A 22,334-nucleotide genomic window follows, 5' to 3' on the forward strand; every position below is an offset into this window, starting at 1 on the left:
AATATGTAAAATACTACACTCTACTATTTAATATGGGAAGTACTCTGGCAGACAGGACAGTGGGCAAGAGTTGGAAGCTCCTGTGTTTTCCACTGGAGGAAAATGACTGTGGATATCATAGACATCGTCATAAATTGACCAGAGATTATATATTTATTTACTTGTAAAGGTGTTAGTGATCTGTAGATGAAGCATAAGATCCTCTTGTATTAGGCAACCTGGCAGCTCCTTAGTGTGGATCTGGGACAGGCATGGGTGGCCCTACATTTGTAGGGGGTGCAGAGCTGGTGTAGCAGCTACAACATTTTATCGTTTCTGCAGCGAGTACTGCGTGAGTGCTGGAAGGGAAAAGTGTGTGGGTTCTTGCATGCTTATTAGTCATGGCTGTCGTGGTGTCTTCTTCAGAAGCCTGAGTGGAACAAAGTGGACATGGGAACTGAGGATTATAGGGGCTGTCAAAAGCTTCCTCATATCTTTGCTGTCTGGAATCATTTGCCATAGGTTTCCTGCAGAAGATCTGAAGCATTTTAATAGTGCTTACTATTGCTTTTATTTAGTATCTATGTTTCTTCCTTTCATTGTTTTCCAGCTTGCACCACCTGTTTTTTGTTTTCTAAACATAACCCTGAGGTTAAATAAGTGCTGGAGATAACAGTGAGAACTTACAGTGCTAAATAGAACATTTTCAACAATGGTTGTTGTTGCAGTGACAAGGTAGCTTGCACATGTCTAAACTGCTGATAAGAAATTGTAAAAAGTAGCTAAAGGTCTACAGTAACTAAAAACATGGCTTTATTTTTGTGCTAGTTATAGAGAAGTACTTCCCTGCCCCCCTCAGTAAATGCTTTTCAGGTAATGTATTGCAGATTCTGGCACCACATAGTCTCTCCCAGTGTTATGTTTTCTGTAACAAGTTTTGTATCAGAAGTGAAAATAATTTTGTAGCCCTTTCATTTTTGAAAAAAACAATGGTCCTAAAATATGTATCACTTTGTGGCTACCAAATACTGTGCCTTGACAGAAATGCCATGCAGAAACATGTCACCAGTCTCAAAAGGTTAATTGGTATTTCAGGATGTTGAGTGTCTTCTAAGTAAACATGACCATAGCCAAATACATGTTACATTTTTCTTTCAAGAAAATAAATAGTCAGACCATTTTGAAGCCTTAGGCAGCATACTGTTTGTTAATCAAATATTGTTCTCATATGGCTATATTTAAAACAGGAAAAACACATGAATCGTACAGGAAAAGAAAGTAATTTTAAGGTAAAGCAGTATAGAAAAAAGAATTATGACTGCCATTCAGCGATAAACTCAGGCCACTGTGCTGCCACATATATTGTATTTGTTCTGAGCCCTCTACAATATTTCTGGATTGATGTATATTAAAATTGAAATAGAAGACATAAATTTGTATTTCTTTACTTTCGATGGTTTGCTTTTTATGCTATATACAGTCACTGTTTAACAGCTTTAGGAAAGTCTTAAAAAGTCAAGCTTCCTAGGATATTGTTCTTGTCTCTAGTGGCATTGTTTTATGATCCTGGATAAGCTGCTAGCTTGGCTAGCTAAGGCTTGGTTTCCATACTACCATAATAAACAGTTTAAGTAACTGATAGAAAGGCCTTTCTAAATTGAGGCATGTGGGGCTTAAGCCTTAGTGACTACAGTATGAAAAGCCATCACACTGCAGATCTTGCTCACTATCTGTTTTTGACCAGAGTGGTTAGCTGTTTTATCGAAGTAGGTGGTACCGTTACCTGTCTCCTGCTTCGGGCTGCTCTCACCACTAGCCCGTGAGTCAGCATTTGGGTCCTTCTCTGTTGATGGTTATCTATTTTGATAGGGTTCTTTAGCTGAACATAACTTCTTTCTTGATCTAAAACCTAGAATAAGGCAAGATGCTCCTGAGAGAAACAGAGGTAGTTTCTTTATTTAATTTCATTGAAGTTTGTGGAGAGAAAAATGTTGTCCAGCTCTGTCATTGTGGTATAATTTTCTGGAAGATTCCAGATAACTGACAGCACAGGGGCTTGGCAGACTTGTCCATTAGTGTGATTGACTTGAGCAGATACACGTGATCTGCTTTGGATTGTCCTGTACTTTTGGGTGAGATAGGCAATGCCCTATTATTTTTATCAACCTAGATATAATCAGGTGAGAGGAAATCAAACTAGAGAATTATGATTGAGAATTACTCTGCTTTCAGAATGTATAAAACTTGTCTTTTAAAGCATCTTTAGTATGTAGGCTGTGGTCATACTCCTACTAGAGCTACACCTCCCACATAATGAGCTAGACCAGATTTACAGCATTTTAGCTCTGTCTGTTTGTGTTGTATGGATGCTTTCATCGATTTGATTAATATGTAAACTTCCTTATTTTTACTACAGAATGAAGCCTGAGTAGGGGCATTTATTGCAGAGCAGCCAAGAGGCTGTAGGCTGACTTGCCAAGGTTCCTCCTACTGTCTTGTTCCTATAGCTGTACACATGGTCAATCTGAGACTGTCTCTCTTTCTTTTAACTTTGTTTAGCCTTGTCTGACCTCCCTAACCATCTTGGACTGGCAGTGTTGATTAACAGGTCATGATATGTAATTTTCCTTTCGGTATGCTTAGTCATACAGCATTCGGTGTTTGTTACGTAATTGGTATAACATCGATGCAAGACACACAAAAAATGCAATTTAGTGTACCTTAATGTGTAAATGTAAATGGTATAGCTGCAATGAATTTTGGAAGTTCAGTCTTTGAGTTTTGCCCATGGAAGACATTTCTGCCACTCAGTTTCTATTCTGGCTTTCATCTAGAGGTTACTGTCACTGTAGGAGGCAGGGCATGTGTTGGGTTCTCTGCTGAATTGTTGGACTGGTAGGAAGTTAAACGAGATGTGGTACACTTTCACAAGTCAGCCACAGTATTTACTAGCAGAGAAAAGACACTTGCCAGGTGTTAAGATTCAGATTTCTACTTTTCTTTACTCAGGAAGGCCAGGTTATTTCATGAGAGACTTGTAGTTCTGTTCTTGCATACTTCATTAATGTGTGAGGTATAGTTTGATAATGTTTGAATATAATTTTAGATTAATGATTACAAAGCAATTTGAGATGTATTTTTGTGTATCTTTTGATTAAAAATTCTGTTGCTCACATGCTTAAGTGGTTTTTGGCTTTTCAGTAGTAACAATTTAAAAAGCAGCACCGAATTATTTTTGTCATTAACGTCTGTATATGGTAGAACACACATGAGTAGATCTGTTGATTAAGAAATTGCCATTTTTAGCTGGAGGTGGTTTACCATTTATTGGTAATTTTTTTTTTTTTCCTAAAATAAAAATAAATATGAAATAAAACTGAATCCACAACTTTTCTGGTAAGCTTCCCACAAGGAGTTTGGATCCTTAGTTGTGGTTTTTTTGATTGGTTCGAGCAGATCTGAGGCATATGAGGTTGCTTTATTTTGGGTGGTCGCAGGCAGTTTGAACTGATATATTTGGCGAGAGAGAAGCAAATCTGTCTTGGAGTCCAGGAGAATTTGCAGAATGTGCATTGTATAAAAATGCTTAACCTTTGTAGAGCCTAACATTGTGTTCACTGACACAGACCATTCACAATATTGAAAGCTGACCCGAGAGCTTCTGTACCATCTGATTGTAATGTAAATTTGTGTTTTATAGCTTGAAACAATTGGATGGCAGCTTAATCTTCAAATGGCAGAGTCCATGCAAGCAAAGCTGAAGTCTCCTCAAGCTGTGCTAGAGCTGGGAATGAGCAATGAAGATTCAAAGGTAAGAAATACATACCTGGCAGAGTCAGAATGAGTTGTGGTGGTGGCCTTATGTTCAAAGTTTGGAGGCACAAGTTGGAACTCTTGGTAGTTGCTTGTCTTGCCAGAGTTATCATTTCTATGTTTAATGAAATTGTAGTAATCACTTAGAAATGTGACGTACTGATGTAATAGCATATCTATTAGGTAGACTGAGAGCTGTGTTACCACCTCTTTGGGCTGTAATGTAACAGAAATATCATGGAATATGGTTATTTTAGGTCTCTAAAATATCTTTGTAGATAGTTAATTTTTATCACATAGCATGTGATTCGTACTTCTTATACTTTTAATGCCTAGTAGCTTGCAACCTTCTGCCATGTGTAGTTATGTAAGATACTACTGATCACTTGCAACGTGTCTGTGCTAATGATGTATTTATATAAATGATGACATAGTATGTGAGGCCACAGAAAGCCAATATTTGGAGGTTTTGTGGTAAAGTCTTAAGTTCCATTATGTTCAATAAGCATAATTTTTTATCTATAAAATCTGTGTCCTCTGTTAGCTAGCATGTTTTAAATTAAACACAGGAATTACTTTTTACCTTATCTTGCTAATAGAAATTGGAGTCTTTACTTCTGTGGTGTCTGTCAGAATATTCATCTATGAAAAAGTCGGTATAAAAGACTTGAGGGGAAAAATCAGAATTCAGTTATGCTTCAGTATTGCATTTAAATCACAGTAATTTTCCTAATGTGTGTGGAATTTCTAATTTATAGTAAAATAGAAAAGCTTAGGTTTATGCTTCTCACCAGGACCTGTGGTAGTTGTATTTTTTTCAGCAGTGCACTGCGATCCGTATTTTTGTAATGCAAATAGAGGAACTAGACAATATTTTACGTCCAAGCTGCATTGGGCAGCACTGCATACAGATTCAGTTCTGTGGAAAAACAATTTTTAAAAAATTAGGGAAAAAAAAAAAGTCACTTTCACATGACACAGAAAATTTGTGTCTTTCCTCTACAAATAGAATTCAGCAAGTAGATTTTTAGAATTCTTTTATCTCTGTTTCTTTTTGTTGGTATAATTAGATACCAAGACCAGAATTATTTTGCAATAATTACAAGCCTAGAATAGACTTACAACTAGCTTTTAGATAGAACAGTGCTACAAAAAAACCATACTGATATTCTCACACAACAGACACTAACATTTAAAAACTTGGGTTGATGTGAAGATAATGACAGGGGTTTTTTCTGAATTTATTACATCTAGTATAGAATAGGTTTAAGATTGGCTAATATCTGCTTATATATTGACAGAAGTGTTGGAGCATAATTTTTGTTCTGTATTTTGCATGATTTCTTTGTATTAAGTAATCTGAAAATCCTAGATACTACATACTTCTCTTTTTCCTTCCCCGAATGTGTGTGCCTTTTGCACACAAGTCTGTCATGAATTTAGCATGTATGTTATTAATGATTGTCTTCATTTCTTATAAAACTTTTTGTTTTCTTTCCTTATGGTTCATGTATTTAGCTTGAATTTTTTCAGGAAAGACCTGAAACGCTGTTACAGAGGAGCTTTTGTGAGCTGTTTCATTAGGGGGCAGTAGTGCTGTTTGTCACGCTGCCTCTTTACTCTTCTGAGAATACTCAGAATAAATTCTAAAAGTCAGATGTTATGCGAGGTGTTAAATGTTTACGTTTCTAATATGTATGTAATAACAGAAGTTTGTCTTGCTCATCTACATAACTTATGTCTATTAATAGAAAACCCCTTACCAAGCAAGGTAAATTAAATTGGCCATTGTTTCCACTTTTTCGAACTAAAAGAAATTGTACTAATACATTAATGTTTACTACAATTCACTTCACTTAAAGATCTTTTAAACAGTTCATTGTCAGAAGCTGACATTTAAAAGTAATATTTAAATTATCTCTCCAGGAGAGGTAATCAGAAAATGTGTGGGTATATGAATGTTATTTGTGCTTCATGAAATTAGAAGAGTCAGAGGATCTGCTGTATTCTATATAAATATTTATAGAGTGTATTTTGTCAGCTTCAGATGAAATGCAGAGTCCCATAGGTATTATACCATCAAAATTCAAAAGTGAAGCGGTCTTTGGTTCTTTCAGGTGATTCGAGCTGCTAGTGACGTTTGCATTGCCCAGGAAATATGCTGCTTTTGACTAGTAGTAATTTGGGATCAGATCACATCATTTTTGGTAAACTCTTTTTTTTCCTGGGTTTCATTACAATTTTCTCATTTGCTTATACTCAGACTTTGAATTATGCTTGGTTTGCATCCAACAAATATTTCACATATGCCATGTTAAAGTTTTTCACCGTGGGGGCAGTTAATTAGGCTTATGAGTTATCAGGATAGGTCACAGAGGTGCCAGCCTTGGAGATACTCAGGAGTCAAGGGGACAAACCCTTGAGCATCGTGACAGAAGCACGAGGTAACCCTGTGGTGAGCGGGGCTGCCAGCCCCAGCCTTCCAGCCCCAGCCGTCCTGTCATCTGGGCTGCTCCACAGCTCAGTCACTGATGGTGTTGTGTACGAGGAGGACAAAATAGGGAGCTTTCAATTAGAAATCCAATTAACAGTGGTTTCTTATAGTGATTCAGAATTTGAAATATTTAATTGCATTTCTAAATCTGAGGGAAGTGGAATTTCTATGATCTAGGCACACAAACCAAGCTAGTATTGTAGGAAACATATTTTTGAACTACAAGATTGTTTTGCTTCCATGCTGACATTTTAATGAGCTAAGGTGACATTTAGAACTGATGTGTAAGATATTGGCTGTGTATTTAATAATGCTATTTGGTTTCAGATTTTTTTGGGGCTGTTGAGGGGCAACACAACAACTTGGGAATTTTTTACAGAGCATTATTATTTTGGTGACTATAGGGTGAATTAACCAGTAGAGGGAGCACAAATTAACAATCTGCTAATTATGATTTTGATTTGCAAACAAAGCTTGATCTCAAAAAGTACTGTCTTTATTTAATATCTGTTTCCTTCAGTAATTTATTTAATAGTTATCCACATAGGCACACACTTGCACATTCTTTCCCACTGTTAACAGTAGTAATTCCTTAGACCATCTAGTCCAGAGCTTTCTAAGCAACTGTGATCATTTTCTATAACCATAGAAGCCACATATAAAAAAAAATGTAGTAAAGACTGTAGAAAATGTCTGAGGGTTTCAGAAGTGTCACATCATTGATACTGAATATCTTCACAGAGGAGGAGTATGTTCTTAAAGAGTTTCTGCTATGCCTCTTCACTAGGAAGATCCAGTAAGGTACAATACAATATAGGTATTATTATTGTGTATTTTTATACATCTGTATTTAACATTTATGCTTGAAAATCTTTAGGACAAATAAACTATTTTTGCCTAGTGTTGTCTTTTGAAAATAATTCATTTTTTTTCTGTAAATCCATTCCACAGATTTAATTAGATTGAGTTATCTAATTACAGGTTTTCCTATGGAAAGCTTTGCTCTTTTCTTGCCTTTCCCTCTCTTTATTTCATCTGTGATTTTATTCTTTATCTTCCCTACTAAGGGCTTCTTGAGGGAGCTCTTATTTATTTATTTATTTTTTTCAATGTGAATGCTATGTATGCATTCCTTGTGATAATTCAATACTTTGGGTTTTTGTTCCTTCTTTATACATGTATTTGAAGAATTTTGTTACAGGATTTTGTCTGCAAATGCAAGACAAAAAATAACTGATAAATGTGCTGTTTTGTTAAATCTCCCAATGTAATACTTCTGACAAAAGACAGATAATATTAAAATGTTACTATACTAATTTTAATTTATTTCCTTTTATTTCATTTCCCGTAACTTCTAGATGCTTCGAAAGGGGAATATAACAATGGAAATATTTTAAACTTTTTTTTCTGCAGCCCATCATTCAAAATCAAAATTAGGTCTGACTTCATTAGAAACTAAGATGGTAATACATATTCATCATTCTACAGAGCAAATAAGTCTGGAAATCTTAAATGATTATTTTTTACTTGCTAAAAAAAAAAAAAAAAACAGGACATGGTTTGCTTTATTTGTCCTCCTAGTTTTTACAGTGTTTCTATAGATTTCTGGACTGTGAACAAATCTAGACCTTGGAGATTTTGCTCTGCTTACTTCAGTAAGCATGCCGTTCTGCTTCCTGAGTTTGCCATTGTGAATACTTTCCCCATCTTTAACAGCAAAGCGGAGTGTATGAGAAACAGAGCTTTTCTTCTAGCAGACCTAGATGAATCAGTAATTGGATTCAGGCTGTAGGTTCTGTGCAGCCTGTGTGGCATGCAGGCAGGACCTGCGCTTAGACAGATATTTAAGGAGATAGTGGTGCTTCCCCTGCCTCTTCAGTTTAGCCCTTTGCTTCCCTCTGAAAATAAGTCACATATTTGAATTGAAGTAACAGTAAGAGTTGGTGGATGTTAGTGTTACGTTCCTATGCCAGAGAGGTACCATGATGTACCCCCTTCATTTGCCTTCTCAGTTCTCAGCTTTTGGGGTGATGCATTTAGATGCCAGTTTGTTGGGTTTTTTTTAAATAAAGGAGTAATTTGTATCTGTAGTGCCTCGAAAAAAGAGGACAATTAAAAGACATGCTGGAGGAACTGTGATGAAGTGCAAAGACTAAACAATTTTGAGTTGCTTCTCACTTTCATCAGCTACCTCTCAACCATTTCTTTTCCAATGAGGACATCATGCTTTTCCTTCCCAGAACACAAACAACCTTACATGTACATCCTTGAACAGAGTTTAGTCTTTTCATCAAGCAGATTTGTAAGCCTCTAGCAATTGCAAAAATAAGTAGGACAGGCCTTAAATGAATGCAAAAAGGTAAGGATGTGATTGAGAGAAAAGGTTTTTTTCATTCTTATTTAGAAGAGGTGGTTGGAGGCCTGGATAAGCTCAGACAACACAGTCATGGTTCAAGGTCTTTCTGAATTTCTGTAGACAAACAAGGTTGCTGCTTTTGGCAAGGTACATTATGAAACGAATTTTGTTCTGAGAAGTAAAATCTAGTAAATATTGCTGCTGATAGGAGAGCAGAAACTTCCCTGAGAGGAGGTTTCAGAATACTGAGAAAATTCCTCATATTTGTAGGAGCTGTAGTAAAGAACCACTGTGTCATCTTCAGTGTGTGGAATACCTCAGAAAAATGAGCCTGAAATTTATAATTTGCTTCCAGGCTGTCACATTGCTACAGAAAGCCGTCAGAAATTTCATTGCTCAACAATGAGAGCCAGAAATCCTGGACTTGCAGTGCACAGCAGTTCTTACATTAGACTGATTTTGATCTATCATATATATTTTCTCTGATTAAATCCATTTAATTAGAGGAAAAAATAATGGTGCAGTCTAGAATTTCAAGATGCTGAGAAGACTCTTGTTTTCTTACAAGCATAGAAATAAATGGCAGAATAAACCATGTCCTGTAAGTTTGACATTTTACTTAGAAACCATTTACCAGATGGTGTGACTCTAGGAGTATGTACTCACCTTTGGCAATTGTACTGCAGGGTATAGTTAATTATCTGTCTCCATTTGTGATCTTACATTATTTAATTACCCAGCTTATAGTCAGGATCTCTTTACAGGGATCTCTTTACAGGATGCTTATGTTTCAGCTGGCTATATACACAATTTATGAATACAATCTATTAGACATTCATTTACAAACTCTGTAACTGGCTACAGCCTCTGCACATGCTCTGTTTCCACTAAAACACTCTTAACAGCTTTGTCCATGTGTCTTTATGTTACGGAATTTAAGAAGAAAACTACCCCAGCTGGCCATGTATAGTTGGTTGCAGGCTTGGGCAACCTCAAGCCTGTAGTTAGCAATGAAACTCTTGCTTGGTACAGAAGTATATTAAATTGTCCATAATGTGAAACTTTACCATTCTCAGTCTGAATAAACAGCAGAAAAGTAGCTGAAAATTTTTAAGTTTAAGCTTGATAGCCTATTTCATTGCCAGGCAGAGTTCAACTTTGAGGCCCTGATGGCATTTGAAAAACACAAAGATCTTTTTTCTTACAAAATTTATTTCCTGTTTGCCTCAAACTGGTTTTGTAGGCTTGATCTTTCAGCCTTTTCAGATAAAAAACATTTGTGAGATTAATTGCAAATTCTCAGACATCTATATAATTTCTTGCCTGTTTTTCTCAGAAACTCTGCAGTGTTTTTGCAAATGAACTATTGTCTTCATTTGTGTGTAGCAATGGAAAATAAGCCCATTTTTTTCAGTACTTTTGCTATGCTTTTGCAGTACTTCCTGGCAGTATCAATCCCCTGGCTTCTACTTAGGCCACAAGCTCTGTGGTCCCTTCACAAATGTGTTAAAAATTGGCATCTCACCCATGTCTCTTTCTTCCTAGCTCTAAGGTAGAAAGATAAGGTAGAGTAAGAAATGGGTGACATGAGGGATGTGTGATCATAAAAGTTGGATTTTAACAGCAAGGCTCAGTTTTACCAACATAACTGTTCTGCATGTGTTCTCTGTTACAATGAGGTTGGCTGCTGCCTTTGAGGATTGGGGGTGAGGGCAGAGGAAGACAACATATAATCTCTCAGTCAGCAGCTTTCTAATGTGGATGTTTAAAACCAGATAATTTTTCTATTTATAGATACTTAAAATCAAAATTTGTCCTGAATGTTAAAAGGTCAAAATTCAGAGGGTCATAAGGCCTTCAGATATATCAAGTCAGTAGCATTTTCTGGTGTTTAAATCAGGTAGGAGTGGCTGCCTCTTGCATTATTTGACAATTAGTAGCAAGCAGAGACGAGTTGGAATACGTTCTTTGTAAAAGTAGGAGGTTAAGTTTTTGTGTATGAAAGCCTTGATCTTGGGGAAGCTGTGCAGAACTGCCTATAAACATGTGTCTGTGCATTTTCTGAGTACCACTGGTAATGCTGCTCAGTTTTTCATCTTCAGCTTCTCAGTTCTTCCATCTGTAAAATGGTGAACTTGTTAGTGCTCAGCAGCTGCAACCTGGGGACACTTGTGGAAAGTTTTGGTATCTATTAATCTTTCATTTTTCCTTTTAGGGGTTCTAAATGAAAAAAGTTGTTGAGAGATGTGGAATTTTAAAAAAAGAATTTCTGTGTGCTTTTTCTCAGTAGACTTATACTACAAAATACTTTACATCTTTAAGACCCAGCTGTGTTTTATTTTCTTGTTGCTGGTTTCCATGTAAGGGATACCCTGCAGAGGTCGTTGGAAGAGTTAGGATTGTGTTCTGCAATCATGATTACTGCCCATTTTTCATTTTTACTGACATTTCAGAAGCGGTTGCCTTGCTCTTCATTACGATAGCGATACCTTGGGAACAGTTCACTGTTTTGCTGTTCACTTCTTGGGTGGGAATGGAGGAGGTGTCCTCTTCTTAGTGCCTTGTCCTCTGGTAGCTCAAGCTGTGTTGGAGGCACTCTGTGTATATGAGGAGACCTTTAGCCAGAGAGAAGCAAAATATAAAAAAGAGGGAATTAAAAGTAAGATCTAAATGTGTCTACACTGTGTTAATGGAAGTTGTGAAGTTGCCTATAAATACCTTTAACTTTTCTAGCTGCACCATAGAAATGCAATTTTGGAGTCACTTGAAAAAGGTTAGTGACTTTGCTTGGGGTATCCAGAAAGAACAGTCTGGGGTGTTCAAAGCTTTAAGCTTAAACAAAACCACAAAAAACCTCCACAAAACAAACAAGCAAAACCAACCCCTCCCCCCCCAAAAAAACCAAAACCAAACCAAGCAACCAAACAAAAAACAACCACAAGCAAGCCAGAACAGAAAAGGTGATTAGATAGCAGGCTTGTAGAAGAGAGACACTATGATGTCCACACCTGCTTAGGCTGACTGTAGTTCTCCACCTGTTCTCTATATAATTTCGTATTTATTTTCAGGCTTACTGTAGTTGGTTAAAATTTCTTTTCTTACCACTGGATTTTACTTCTGCAGCTATGGCAGGATGGACAGAAAATAGCGGAATCTTTCTGCCTTCCATTCCTGTGTTAAACAGTACTGTTTACTGAAACACTGCTCAGCAGGCTCTGCGATCGGCATGGATTGAAATGGAACTCAGGAACAGGAACAGAAAAAAGATCTAATACAAATGCCAATGAAATGGGTTCTTACTGTCCAGCCTAAGCAGTTCTTTAGTAATATGCATAAATTTTATTCAGTTTTCTTCATAGAGTAAATAATGATGCTGATGTCACTCATCTTGACCTACTGAGGAGTATAGGCAGGAGTTTTATTTCCTTGTTTTCCCCAATATTTAATCTGCCTTTTATAAGTGCACCAAAAAAGCATACCCACACAAACTTATTGAACTTCTTTCTAACGTGTACTTTATTATTTTGTCCCGAGTTGTGTATTTTTCACCTTTAAAAGTTAAGTAGATGGATTATCTTGGAAACTGCGATATTATGTTGCTGTTTATATTATATGAAAGATACTCCAAAAGGAAGGGAGGATGCGCAGGAGGGTGTAAGAGGCAAGGAGTAGCCACTCAGCCTCTGAGTGTCTTATATATGTTGATTCCCTGTGCGTCTCCTGAAAAGCCTAGCTGCAGGGTGACGTATTTTAACCCAAGTCAGACACTTTGATTTCGTTCTTCTCCTGTGATAAGTCCTTGTCATCTTCATAAGAAATCTTGTAGACTATAAGTCCGCTACAGATAATTTCTGATTTGCAAAATGTAGTATTTGCAATCCATTTTGCTTAATTGTTGCTGTAGGGCAGGTTTTTATGAGCAAATTTGATGAATTTTAGAAGTACCATAATATTTGAGGTATTCGTTTTCTTGCTGAGCGTCATGTTGCATAAATAACTTTGTCGTGTTATGTCTTTGTGCACATCAGATGGGTAATTTTAATCAGTCTCTGGTTTTGTCTTTTTCGCTCTGCAGAATCAAATCACTTGATCTTCAGTTGCAGCAGACACAGCTATTCAAGTTCTTATATTTGTAAAGTTTTTTCTTTTTGCCTATTTAGGCTGAATATTAATTGTTTTTCCTTGCAAATATAGTTATGCTCTATGTCCTGGCAAAATAAGGGCAGCTTCAATGGCAAATCCAGTTAAGACATGTACATTTCTAAGGCAGTCGTAACACTAAAGTTCTGTAAAATATCTGCCTTGTTCAGGCTGGAATTGATATTTAAAATTATAGAACTCCATTGCATATTTGTAAGCATTTCTTTGCAAGCCTGAGTATAATTACATGATTTTAAAAATCTGTTTCACTGCCCTTAGGTGCTGGAAGATGTCATTTTTAATAGAGAGGAGAGGTGAAAATAAACACCATTTAACATGTATGATTTTGCCTTTTTAAATTTCTGAAGTGCAAAAAAGAAGATGAGCCAAATGGATTAAAGAGGCTTTCTGGGGGTGAAATGGTGGCAAGGACCAGCCAGAATGGCTGAGGTTGGAAGGGGTCTCTGGAGATCATCTAGTCCAACCTACCTGCTGAAGCAGGTTCACCCAGAGCAGATCGCACAGGAATGCGTCCAGGTACATTTTGAATGTCTCCAGAAAAGGGGACTTCACAGCCTCTCTGGGTAGCCTGTGCCAGGGCTCTGGCACCCTCGAAGTAAAGAAGATTCTCCTCATATTCAGATGGAATTTCCTGTGTTTCAGTTTGTTCTTGTTGCCCCTTATCCTTTCACTGGGCACCATGGAAAAGAATCCGGTCCCATCCTCTTGACAGCCATCCCTAAATACTTATCACCATTGATAAGATCCTCTCTCAGCCTTCTCAATGCTGAACAGACCCGGCTTTCTCAGCCTTCCTTCATAAGAAAGATCCTCCGGTCCCCTAATCATCTTTGTAGTCCTTCACTGGATTCTCTCCAGTAGTTCCTTGTTTTTCTTGAGCTGGGGAGCCCAGAACTGGACCCTGCAGGTTGCACCTCACTTTTGTCTCATGTACCTTTAGAAAACATTATGGTGAGGAGAATGATATCCAGTTACCTTCTTGGTTGATAACTGGCCAGCCGCTCTATATTACTTAGACTGTTCCAAACCAATTAGGTATTTTATGTGACAAGCATGTCACCAGGTCTGCTCAGAGTGGTATAGAAGAAGTCAGTGCTTCTTCATTTGCATTCATTTCAGGTTTGTGTTCACCATGATTTTCATTCTCCCCTATGCTCTGCTTTTCCTTTATCAGTTCCTTAAATGCATTTTTTGTGAGTTTTGGTACAAAACGGTACTGTTAAGGAAAAGTAATCCTCTTGATGATAATGAGTTTCCTACCAAGCTGGGTTAATAGCATGTTTTTGAATTTAAAAGCAATTGGATTGTTCTGTATTTTCTGTCTGCTTTGCAGAATGTCTGGCCTTACTTTCCTGTTACTTTTGCTGTTTGGTGGTGTTTGGTTTTTTTTTTGTTGGTTTTAGTTTTTTGTTTGTTTGGGGTTTTTTGGTGTTGTTTGTTTGTTTTTTGCAAATGTGCAAACTAATGAAATTGCTGAATCTGCCTTCCTGGAGAAGTAATATGTATACTCTTGAAAGAGTACAAAGTAAGCATCTCCTGTGTTGCTAACATCTGTCCTGCTTGAGGCGATAAATATACAGTACATACTGTCAAACAGTATCAATGCTATGCATTTGACATTGAACAGGTGTCTGTAACAATGCTGTGACACCCTTTCCAGTCATGCTTCAGGTGGAAGAGGGTAGGTCATCACCTCAGTTGTATGCAAGGGTGGCAATTTTCACTCATCGTGCTTCCTATTTACAAATGACAGGAGTCTGGAAGTGTGTGGCATCTAAATTTGTGCCACTTGGCTTTCTATGAACATTTAGAAAACTTTAAAAGCTGTTATGACAACTGACCTTTTCAGAGACTAAAATACACAGAATTCCACTTCTTTTACAGGAAAACCACAACCCACAACATGGCCTACAGCCCCGGGGAAATCTTGTTCAGTATGATTTTATAAAATCCCTACTAATGAAATAACAAATACGTATTTCTAGGAATGCATACTCACTGGCAAGGCAGTAATAGAAAGAGATTTCAAGAGGGAAAGGAAAATACTTTTTCTTCTGCATCGAGACAGATCCTGTTACTAAGAATACATTCTGAAACCTTGTAGTAGTGGAAGGACAGTACAAAAACAAACATAGAGCCAAAGCTAATGAAAATTGCTTGTCTAGCTTGAAATTTATATGTAAGGAGAAGCGACTTCTTGTTCTGACCCCTTGAGCAACATTTTTGAACTTGCCTATATGTAATAGTAACTAAGTTGTCCAGCAAGCCCATGGGATGGAACCACGCCAGGGGGCCAAAAGGAAGAGAAAATTGCACTGTAATGCCTTCTTGGTGAGTTTATAGCTTTTTCAGTGATAATTTCTGCTGTGCATGTAATCAGAATGTTACGAGAATTGATTTGTAAGTGATATTTGTAAATGCTTTTCTTCCTCAACAACATCAGGATTAGGCACTGACTTTTTCAGTAATAACCTGATTCAAGGCTTTTTTGATGACTCTGGTGCATAAGGCAGACAGCAGAGTTTTAAAGAAGGCTGGAAATGCTAGATTATTTTTACATCCTCTTTTCCAGCATCAACAGATATGAGGAGTTGGGAGATGCTTATGCTTGGGAATAAGTCTTGTTAGAAGACCTGGCATGTATTTCTTTATTTAGGTACTTAGGCACTGAAGGGTGCACTCGTCTCTTTCATGAGGTGGAGAAATATATTATCCACTGCATTGGCATAGGAAAGTCGTAGGCTGAAACTTTCTGGAGAAGAGCTCATACCATACTTTTGGGGGCTGCCCACCGGTGGCTTCACACCAGAAATGCAGACATACCTAGTAGTCTTGGAGGGTTTTGCAGCCTGAAACTGAGTACAGAATTCATTAAATGCACAGAGGAGTTCAAATTTATGTTGTCTTTCCTCTTCTCCTATTCTGAATCCTAAATAAAGGAATTTCAAAATCTAACCATACACACTTGAAAACAAATCATGTCATTGTTCCAGAATGAATTACAAATGCTGCCTGCAAATACCTGAAGTCATTGCTGGAAAGGAAATGCCTTTTATTAGAAAATCTTAAAGTACTCAGGAGAAGGAGGTTCCTTTGAAAATGCAGTTTAGAAACAGGAAGAAAGATGCCTGTAGATTCAGGAATATGCTCGCGACAGCAGAGAAACAGAATTCCCAAGCTGTTTTTTCATGTCGTTCCTAGGTCACTTTGCCTCTTCACATCCCCATTGCTTCTTCACAGAATCACAGAATGTTAGGGATTGGAAGGGACCTCAAAAGATCATCTAGTCCAATCCCCCTGCTGGAGCAGGAACGCCTCGGTGAGGTTACACAGGAATGTGTCCAGGTGGGCTTTGAATGTCTCCAGAGTAGGAGACTCCACAGCCTCCCTGGGCAGCCTGTTCCAGTGTTCTGTCTTCCCATCTTCATAGGAACAAGCACACTGTGCTCCTATCAGAGAAAGGCTACGGATTCCAAAGTATCTTTGAAGTACTTCAAACAGCAGAGTTGCCGTCAAAGTCGGGCAGAATTCCTGAGGCTGGTGTTCCATCTAAGAAGTTCTAATCCACATTTTCAAATGTTGTGTTCATGTAACTAGCATTTTTTTTAATTGTTGCTTCTGTGCAACGCTAAACCTTTTCAGAACTGCTCTGCTGCAGCAGCGAGGAGCTTCTCTGTCGGAGCGTGTTGATGTGCCAAGGGTACTGTAGCTAGGCAGGCTCGGGTAAACTGGCACAGTGATGTCTGAGAATGGTGTGTGTGACACAGAACAAGAGTGCGTGAAACAAAAATGGGGAGGTGGAAACAGTAAGGACAATTAGTAGCAATGGAGGAACAAGGAATTGTTGTTCATTGAGTGCTAACTGAAGGTGAGTTGAACCTGTAGAGATATTTTTGGGTGAGGCTGGGGATGGTTAACATGCAAGGAAGTGGTGCACTGTGAGAAGCGTTACGCCTCATGACGTGGTGTTTTTTTCAACCTGGTATCTGAAAAGTCATTCTGAAAAGCTCTTGAAAAGTAAAGTGTAGCATAATTTGAAGTTCCTTTTGGTTTTTTAGTGGAGTTGCTTTAAAATTATTATTTTAAACCACAATAGTATGCTCCTGTAGCCTTGAGGGGGTCACAAAGAACTTGGAGCCATCCTTGACTTGAAGAGTGAGGCCTGCTATGCCCGTTTAGGACAGAGTATGCTTGTTGTTGTGTTTACTGCTTTTCGAAGAGAAGACCTTGACACATCTTTAACGGAGGGAATATGATCCAAGGGTGAGCCACAGACCAACAGCAGATCCTTTAAAGATGTGTAGAAATAGTAAAGCAAATGAAGAATATAACAAAACAAAGACAACAAACAAAAACAAAACCACACAAAACACACCACCCCCCCAAGCCAAAACAAAAAAACCAAACAGAAAACAAAACCATACCAAAAAAACCTAAGCCCAAGGAAGGCAGTTAATATATCTGTTCTTTATGGATAGGCTGATGAAATGTATTTGCCAGCACTGGGCATAAGAGGTACAGTTCTGTAACTTAGGCAGCACTGATTCGCTGATTCTGTAGCGCAGTAAGATGTTAGGTTGTGGGGCTCATTCTAAACGCTTTCTTCCCCTCTTTGCAGTAAAATGGTTTGTTTTCAAAACATTCCAATCCAACATAACCCAGCTTTGAGTTTGTGGAAGTAACTTATATGTTTTCGTTAATGTGACTATTTTCAAGACGGTCAAACTTGCAAACTTGAGGGACTACTGGTTTTTCTAGCACTGTGGCTTCAGACAACAGGAAGAAAGCAATCTGGTTTTCCCACTGTTTTCTGATGCACTTCAGTCACGTGCTTTCAGCATTCACCTGTGGTTTTTTTTAACTAAAATAAATAAGAATTGTGGACCAAACATTAGTCAGCCTATAAAACTGTGAAAAGAGCTTTTCAGCTCTAAACTAAAATACTATTATTTTAGTATGTGTCTTTATGTAAAAATAAGCACTTACCATTTTTAGAGTTAGGTGGAATTGGCATGTGTTTAATTCTTTCACAAAAACCTTCAGGGGTAGAGAGAGTGTAAATATTTGGAGGACTGCGGGTTATTATTGCCACTGGAAAAAAGATCCTGTAATGTGCTGTTCTGCCAACACGCCTGGATCAGGTGCCATTGTGCATGTACAAAATATGTTAATATCTTCATGTTACCTCAGAGCTTGAGAAAATTAAATTATTCTTTGGCTTTGTGGAAATAAAGGTTTTTTTTAATAATTTAGTTCGATGGAGTCACCGTTTCTATATAATTTGTATATAATTCTTATACTTCCATTAAAATATTCAGGGTTTTTTGTTTATTCTTTTTGGTAAAAGAACACTAGCTTCTTTACCGAGTGTAAAACCATTTGGAATATGTCAAGAATAAAGCTTTTGGGCTAAAAAAAAGTGTCTTTTAGTTTATCCCACAAAATCCCTATCCAGTTTAATTGAATTAAAATGTGTAAAAAGTAACATTTCATTTTTGCTGACTTTTTCTCTTAGAAGTCCTGGATTTTTTGCCCAAACACTAATTGATTATGAGCATTCTGATTTGAGATCAGGCTTTGCAGTTATTAAACACCAAGCAGACGATGCTCTCGAGCACATTGGAGAGCACACTGTCTGGATGCACCGGGGAGAAGGAGAGTTTTTGGCTGGGCTTCCTTCTCATCTTGGATCTAGTACAGGGAATCAGCTGTGTGCTCTCCACCTTCTGAAGGTGGCATATAAAATACTGTTGAAGATGGTGACTGATCTCCCCCAGTTAAATGAATGCTCTACAGAAAACAGAAAAATAAAAAGAAAACAAAAAAACCCAAACAAACAAAAAACAAACAAGCAAAAAAACCACCAAGAAAACCCCCAACCCAAACCAACAAAAAACAAAACCCCAAAACACTTCCAGAGAGTGTTAAGATAGAATACACTAGTGTACCAGCAGAAAGAGGGGCGAGGTGATCAAAAGGATTTTACAATCATTTTTTTTTGTTATACTAATCCAATTTAAGCTTTAAATATTAAATAAAAAAAAAATAGTGAGGGACTGTGGATTTGCGAGTGACAGTAAAATTTGTTTTGCTTACAATACCATTACTCTGCCTGTGGGCTTCATGGAGCCTGGAGGTCAGTCTGGAAATCCTGGACCAGGATGGGGGAAAAGGTTGCCTCTGGAACAGCCATCCTCGGGAACAGCACAGCGTGGGATTGAATTTCCTTGGCTGTTCTTACTAGCATGGTAGAGATGTTTTTATCCTGAAGTTACCGATACAGACTCTAAACATTCATGTTGCTTAACTTAAATGGCACTACTTTGCACCTGAACAGATACCTGTGTCAATGGTTGTCAAGTGTCCTTCGGTGCAAACACAAAAGCAGTAGAACAAACTGTGACTGCAGAGATAAGCGTTTTAAATAAAAGCAAAGAAAAATAAAACCTCTTCCTCTTTTGGCTGTTGAGAATTGTGTTGATTCTCCCTCTAAATCCACACAAAGCTCCAGCATGTGTTTTCTTCTGTTGGAAGAACGGCTGGTGAATGAAGTTCACCGCTCTCTCAGTTGGGCTGATGTCTGTGGAGCTGCACTGCAAAATGCATCCCTGAAATGAATTAGAAAATTAAATAAAACCAATGGCCTGGAAGTTTCTAGAAATCAAGAGTGCTTAAGTTTCCCATGGACCCTACAAAGAAATTTCACTGGCATAAAATGAAATAGATTGTGGTTTTCAGGTGGTTGTGAGTTTTTAGCATGAGGAAGGATGTGACATAGCAAAGAAAATACGATTTTAAACTATGCCCTATTCTTAACTGTTACACTTTTATATGGCTGTTGGGCTCATGCTTTCTGAAATGGCAGTCGTCTCCCAGATCTGAACAGATATCTTAAGACTAGCTTTTTGTTTTACAGATGTAGATAAAAATGGGACTCTCCTATGCCTATGTTTGTGCCTTTAGTATTGCTACTAATACAAAAATCAGGAAGAATTTTTTGTAAGCTTATAAAACATACTGTTTTCAGAGGCAAGAAAAAAAAGTGACTTGCATGAATTTATTAAGGTTGATGCATTTGCATTTCTTGTTAATGAAGTCAGTGAGATGGAGAGACAATTAAATATTTCAAGAATTCCTATGAATTTAAAAAGCAGGAAATTGCTAACCTTTTTTTTTTTTTTTTTGTAATAATGTTTGTACATGTTTGTTTGAAGTGCTATTTGATTAGGTTGTTTTTTTTTTTTTTTCTTTTATTAGTAGTGTCATTCATATGCTCTACCCTAAAACAATATAATTTTTACCCCAAGCAATTCAGAGTCTCAAAAAACTTTCTTTACAAAAGTTTTACAGATGGTGAGCTTATCTCATACTACTGTAGCTGTTGTAAAATAATTTTCTCTTGTATCCAGACATAAACCAATGAATACCATAAGAAGAATTTGATTTGTAAGTAAAGTGCATATAATTAAAAGGTATGGTATGAAATAGGAACGATTACAAACTTACCTGACTGTAACCAACATGCATTATGAAAGAGAAAATAGGAGGGGGAGAAGAATGGAAATTGTGGTAATGTCAATATGGAGCGCATTTAGAGTAGATACTGTGCACATTAATAACAGATAAGATAAAATAGTTTTGGTTGAAGGATCAAGAGTGACGTGGAATGCATGGAATTGACTGAGGCAGGAAATGAATGGCTGAGAAGCAAAACCCTCTCTGAACTGCAGGAATTAGCCTACCGCTTTGTTTTCTCAACTAATAATTGATGTGTAGCTAGTTGAGGAAATCATAAAAATAAAGGATCTTGCTTGTAACATGTGCAGTGATACAAAAAGCAAAAAACGAGAAAGTTATGCAGAAAAGATAAAAAGGAATACAGTGATTGAGGCAACAACTGAAACGCAGAGATTCTTGTCTAAGATGGTAGTGATTATTATGAAAGGATTTAAATGTATTCAGTTAGAATTTTAAATAAGATTTTCAAGTTGAGTGGAGAAGATCAACAACATCACTGAAAATGGCTAACCTGAATTTGGAAGGAATAGTGTTTGTGGTTCTGTAGGTGGGAAGTTTAAAAGATAGTTAAATTGTCATGCTGTAAAAGCATTGTCCTTGAGTAAGATGTCAGAAGTGGGCATTTCTGGGGAAGCTATATGTTGAAAATTTTCTAAATACTTGGACTTGTCAGAGCTACCCGTTCTTTGAGCAGGGGGCTGGTGTTGGTTGGGCCAGATGACCTCATGAGGCCCATTTCAAGTTAAATTATTCTGCAGTTATGGAGATATTTCAGTTATGAAGGTTAACTAGACTTTTCTGCAGAATAGTCCTGAAAAAGAAGCTGAATAACATCGTGACTAATTTAGTGTTTAATGGGCTCTGTTTTGTTTAAACAAGAAAAGTAAGCAAGAGTGCCCCAGTTTCACGGAGAGTCAAAGGTGGGACCACCCTTCTAGAGGAGAAAAGCAAACAGAGACATTAAATCCGCAAATCAAAGAGTCTCTTTCCTAGGCAAGAATTGCATGTAGCTTTTCTGAACAGTTCTGAATTTGCTTTGGCTCTTTATAAAAACCACATGATTCTAGTCAGTTTGTCACATTTTCCATTCTGGGCATAATGTTAAGCTGTCCAAGTGAATTTTTATTAGAAATGCTACTTAACAGGGGATGTACAAAAGTGGTGTGTTGCATTGCAGATGAGTTCTTAAGTGAACTGGATTCTCATTAAAATCACTCAGTTTCTACTAAATAATGGAAAATAATTAGTTGCTCATAACCTGTCAGACTTGGGACCTATGTCAGGAATTAACCAGTATTACTGTAGTTAGCAAAACCTGGGATTAAATTAATTATGTGAAACATGCACGATAAGGATCTCCTTAACAAGAATGAAAGCACTGAAATTAGGTGAAAACCATAGACAAGATAAAGGACCAGAGGTAATAGTAGCTCTGTGCCTGGAGTGCAGATTCTGTGGTATCTCTATTTTATATTAAAATAGCATTTGGGCATATATTTGTGGTTGCAGTTACTCTGGGCAGAACTTGTAGTGCAGGAAACAAACAGTTTGGACCTGGATTCTGATGTATGTCACTCTATATAATTATTTACTTTGTTTATTCTAAGAGTAATACCAGCGATTTGAGCTTGTTTAGGACCAATAAGCAGAATAGCATTTCAAGGAATTTTTTTTTCTATTTATTCTATGAATCTGTAATCTGACTCCACATTTTCCAGAGCAGGATTAGGTGAGCGGGACAAGAAGATAATATGTTAATTAACAGTGCATCTCAGAAAAGCTTCAATGTTTTAAATGTTGAACTTAATTTGCTGCAGCTTTTTTCTAAAATCAGCAGCGTTCTGCATTAAGAAAGTACATTATTGTGATACGTAACTTTTATGCTTAATTTTCCTAAAAAAGTCTGAAGTTAGTGGGGTTTTTTTTGATGTGTTGTGTCTGAATAAGGTATGCATTTATAAATTCCTTGCAGGCAGGATCCATTTGTGCTGTACTTAAAAACAGCAGATTTTT

General features: G+C 37.3%; 1 protein-coding gene across 1 annotated transcript in view; it reads left to right on the forward strand.

Moving 5' to 3' along the window:
- Positions 1 to 22,334, forward strand: part of COMMD10 (COMM domain containing 10) — a gene marked incomplete at its 5' end in the record, with an annotated part of 105,549 nt that overhangs the window by 17,078 nt on the left and 66,137 nt on the right. The window contains one exon of the mRNA XM_080361955.1: positions 3,680 to 3,790. Coding sequence (XP_080218081.1) covers positions 3,680 to 3,790 — 111 coding nt within the window. The remainder of the gene's footprint in view (positions 1 to 3,679; positions 3,791 to 22,334) is intronic.

This window comes from Nesoenas mayeri, assembly GCF_963082525.1.
Source record: "Nesoenas mayeri genome assembly, chromosome: Z".
Taxonomy (NCBI): Eukaryota; Metazoa; Chordata; class Aves; order Columbiformes; family Columbidae; genus Nesoenas; species Nesoenas mayeri.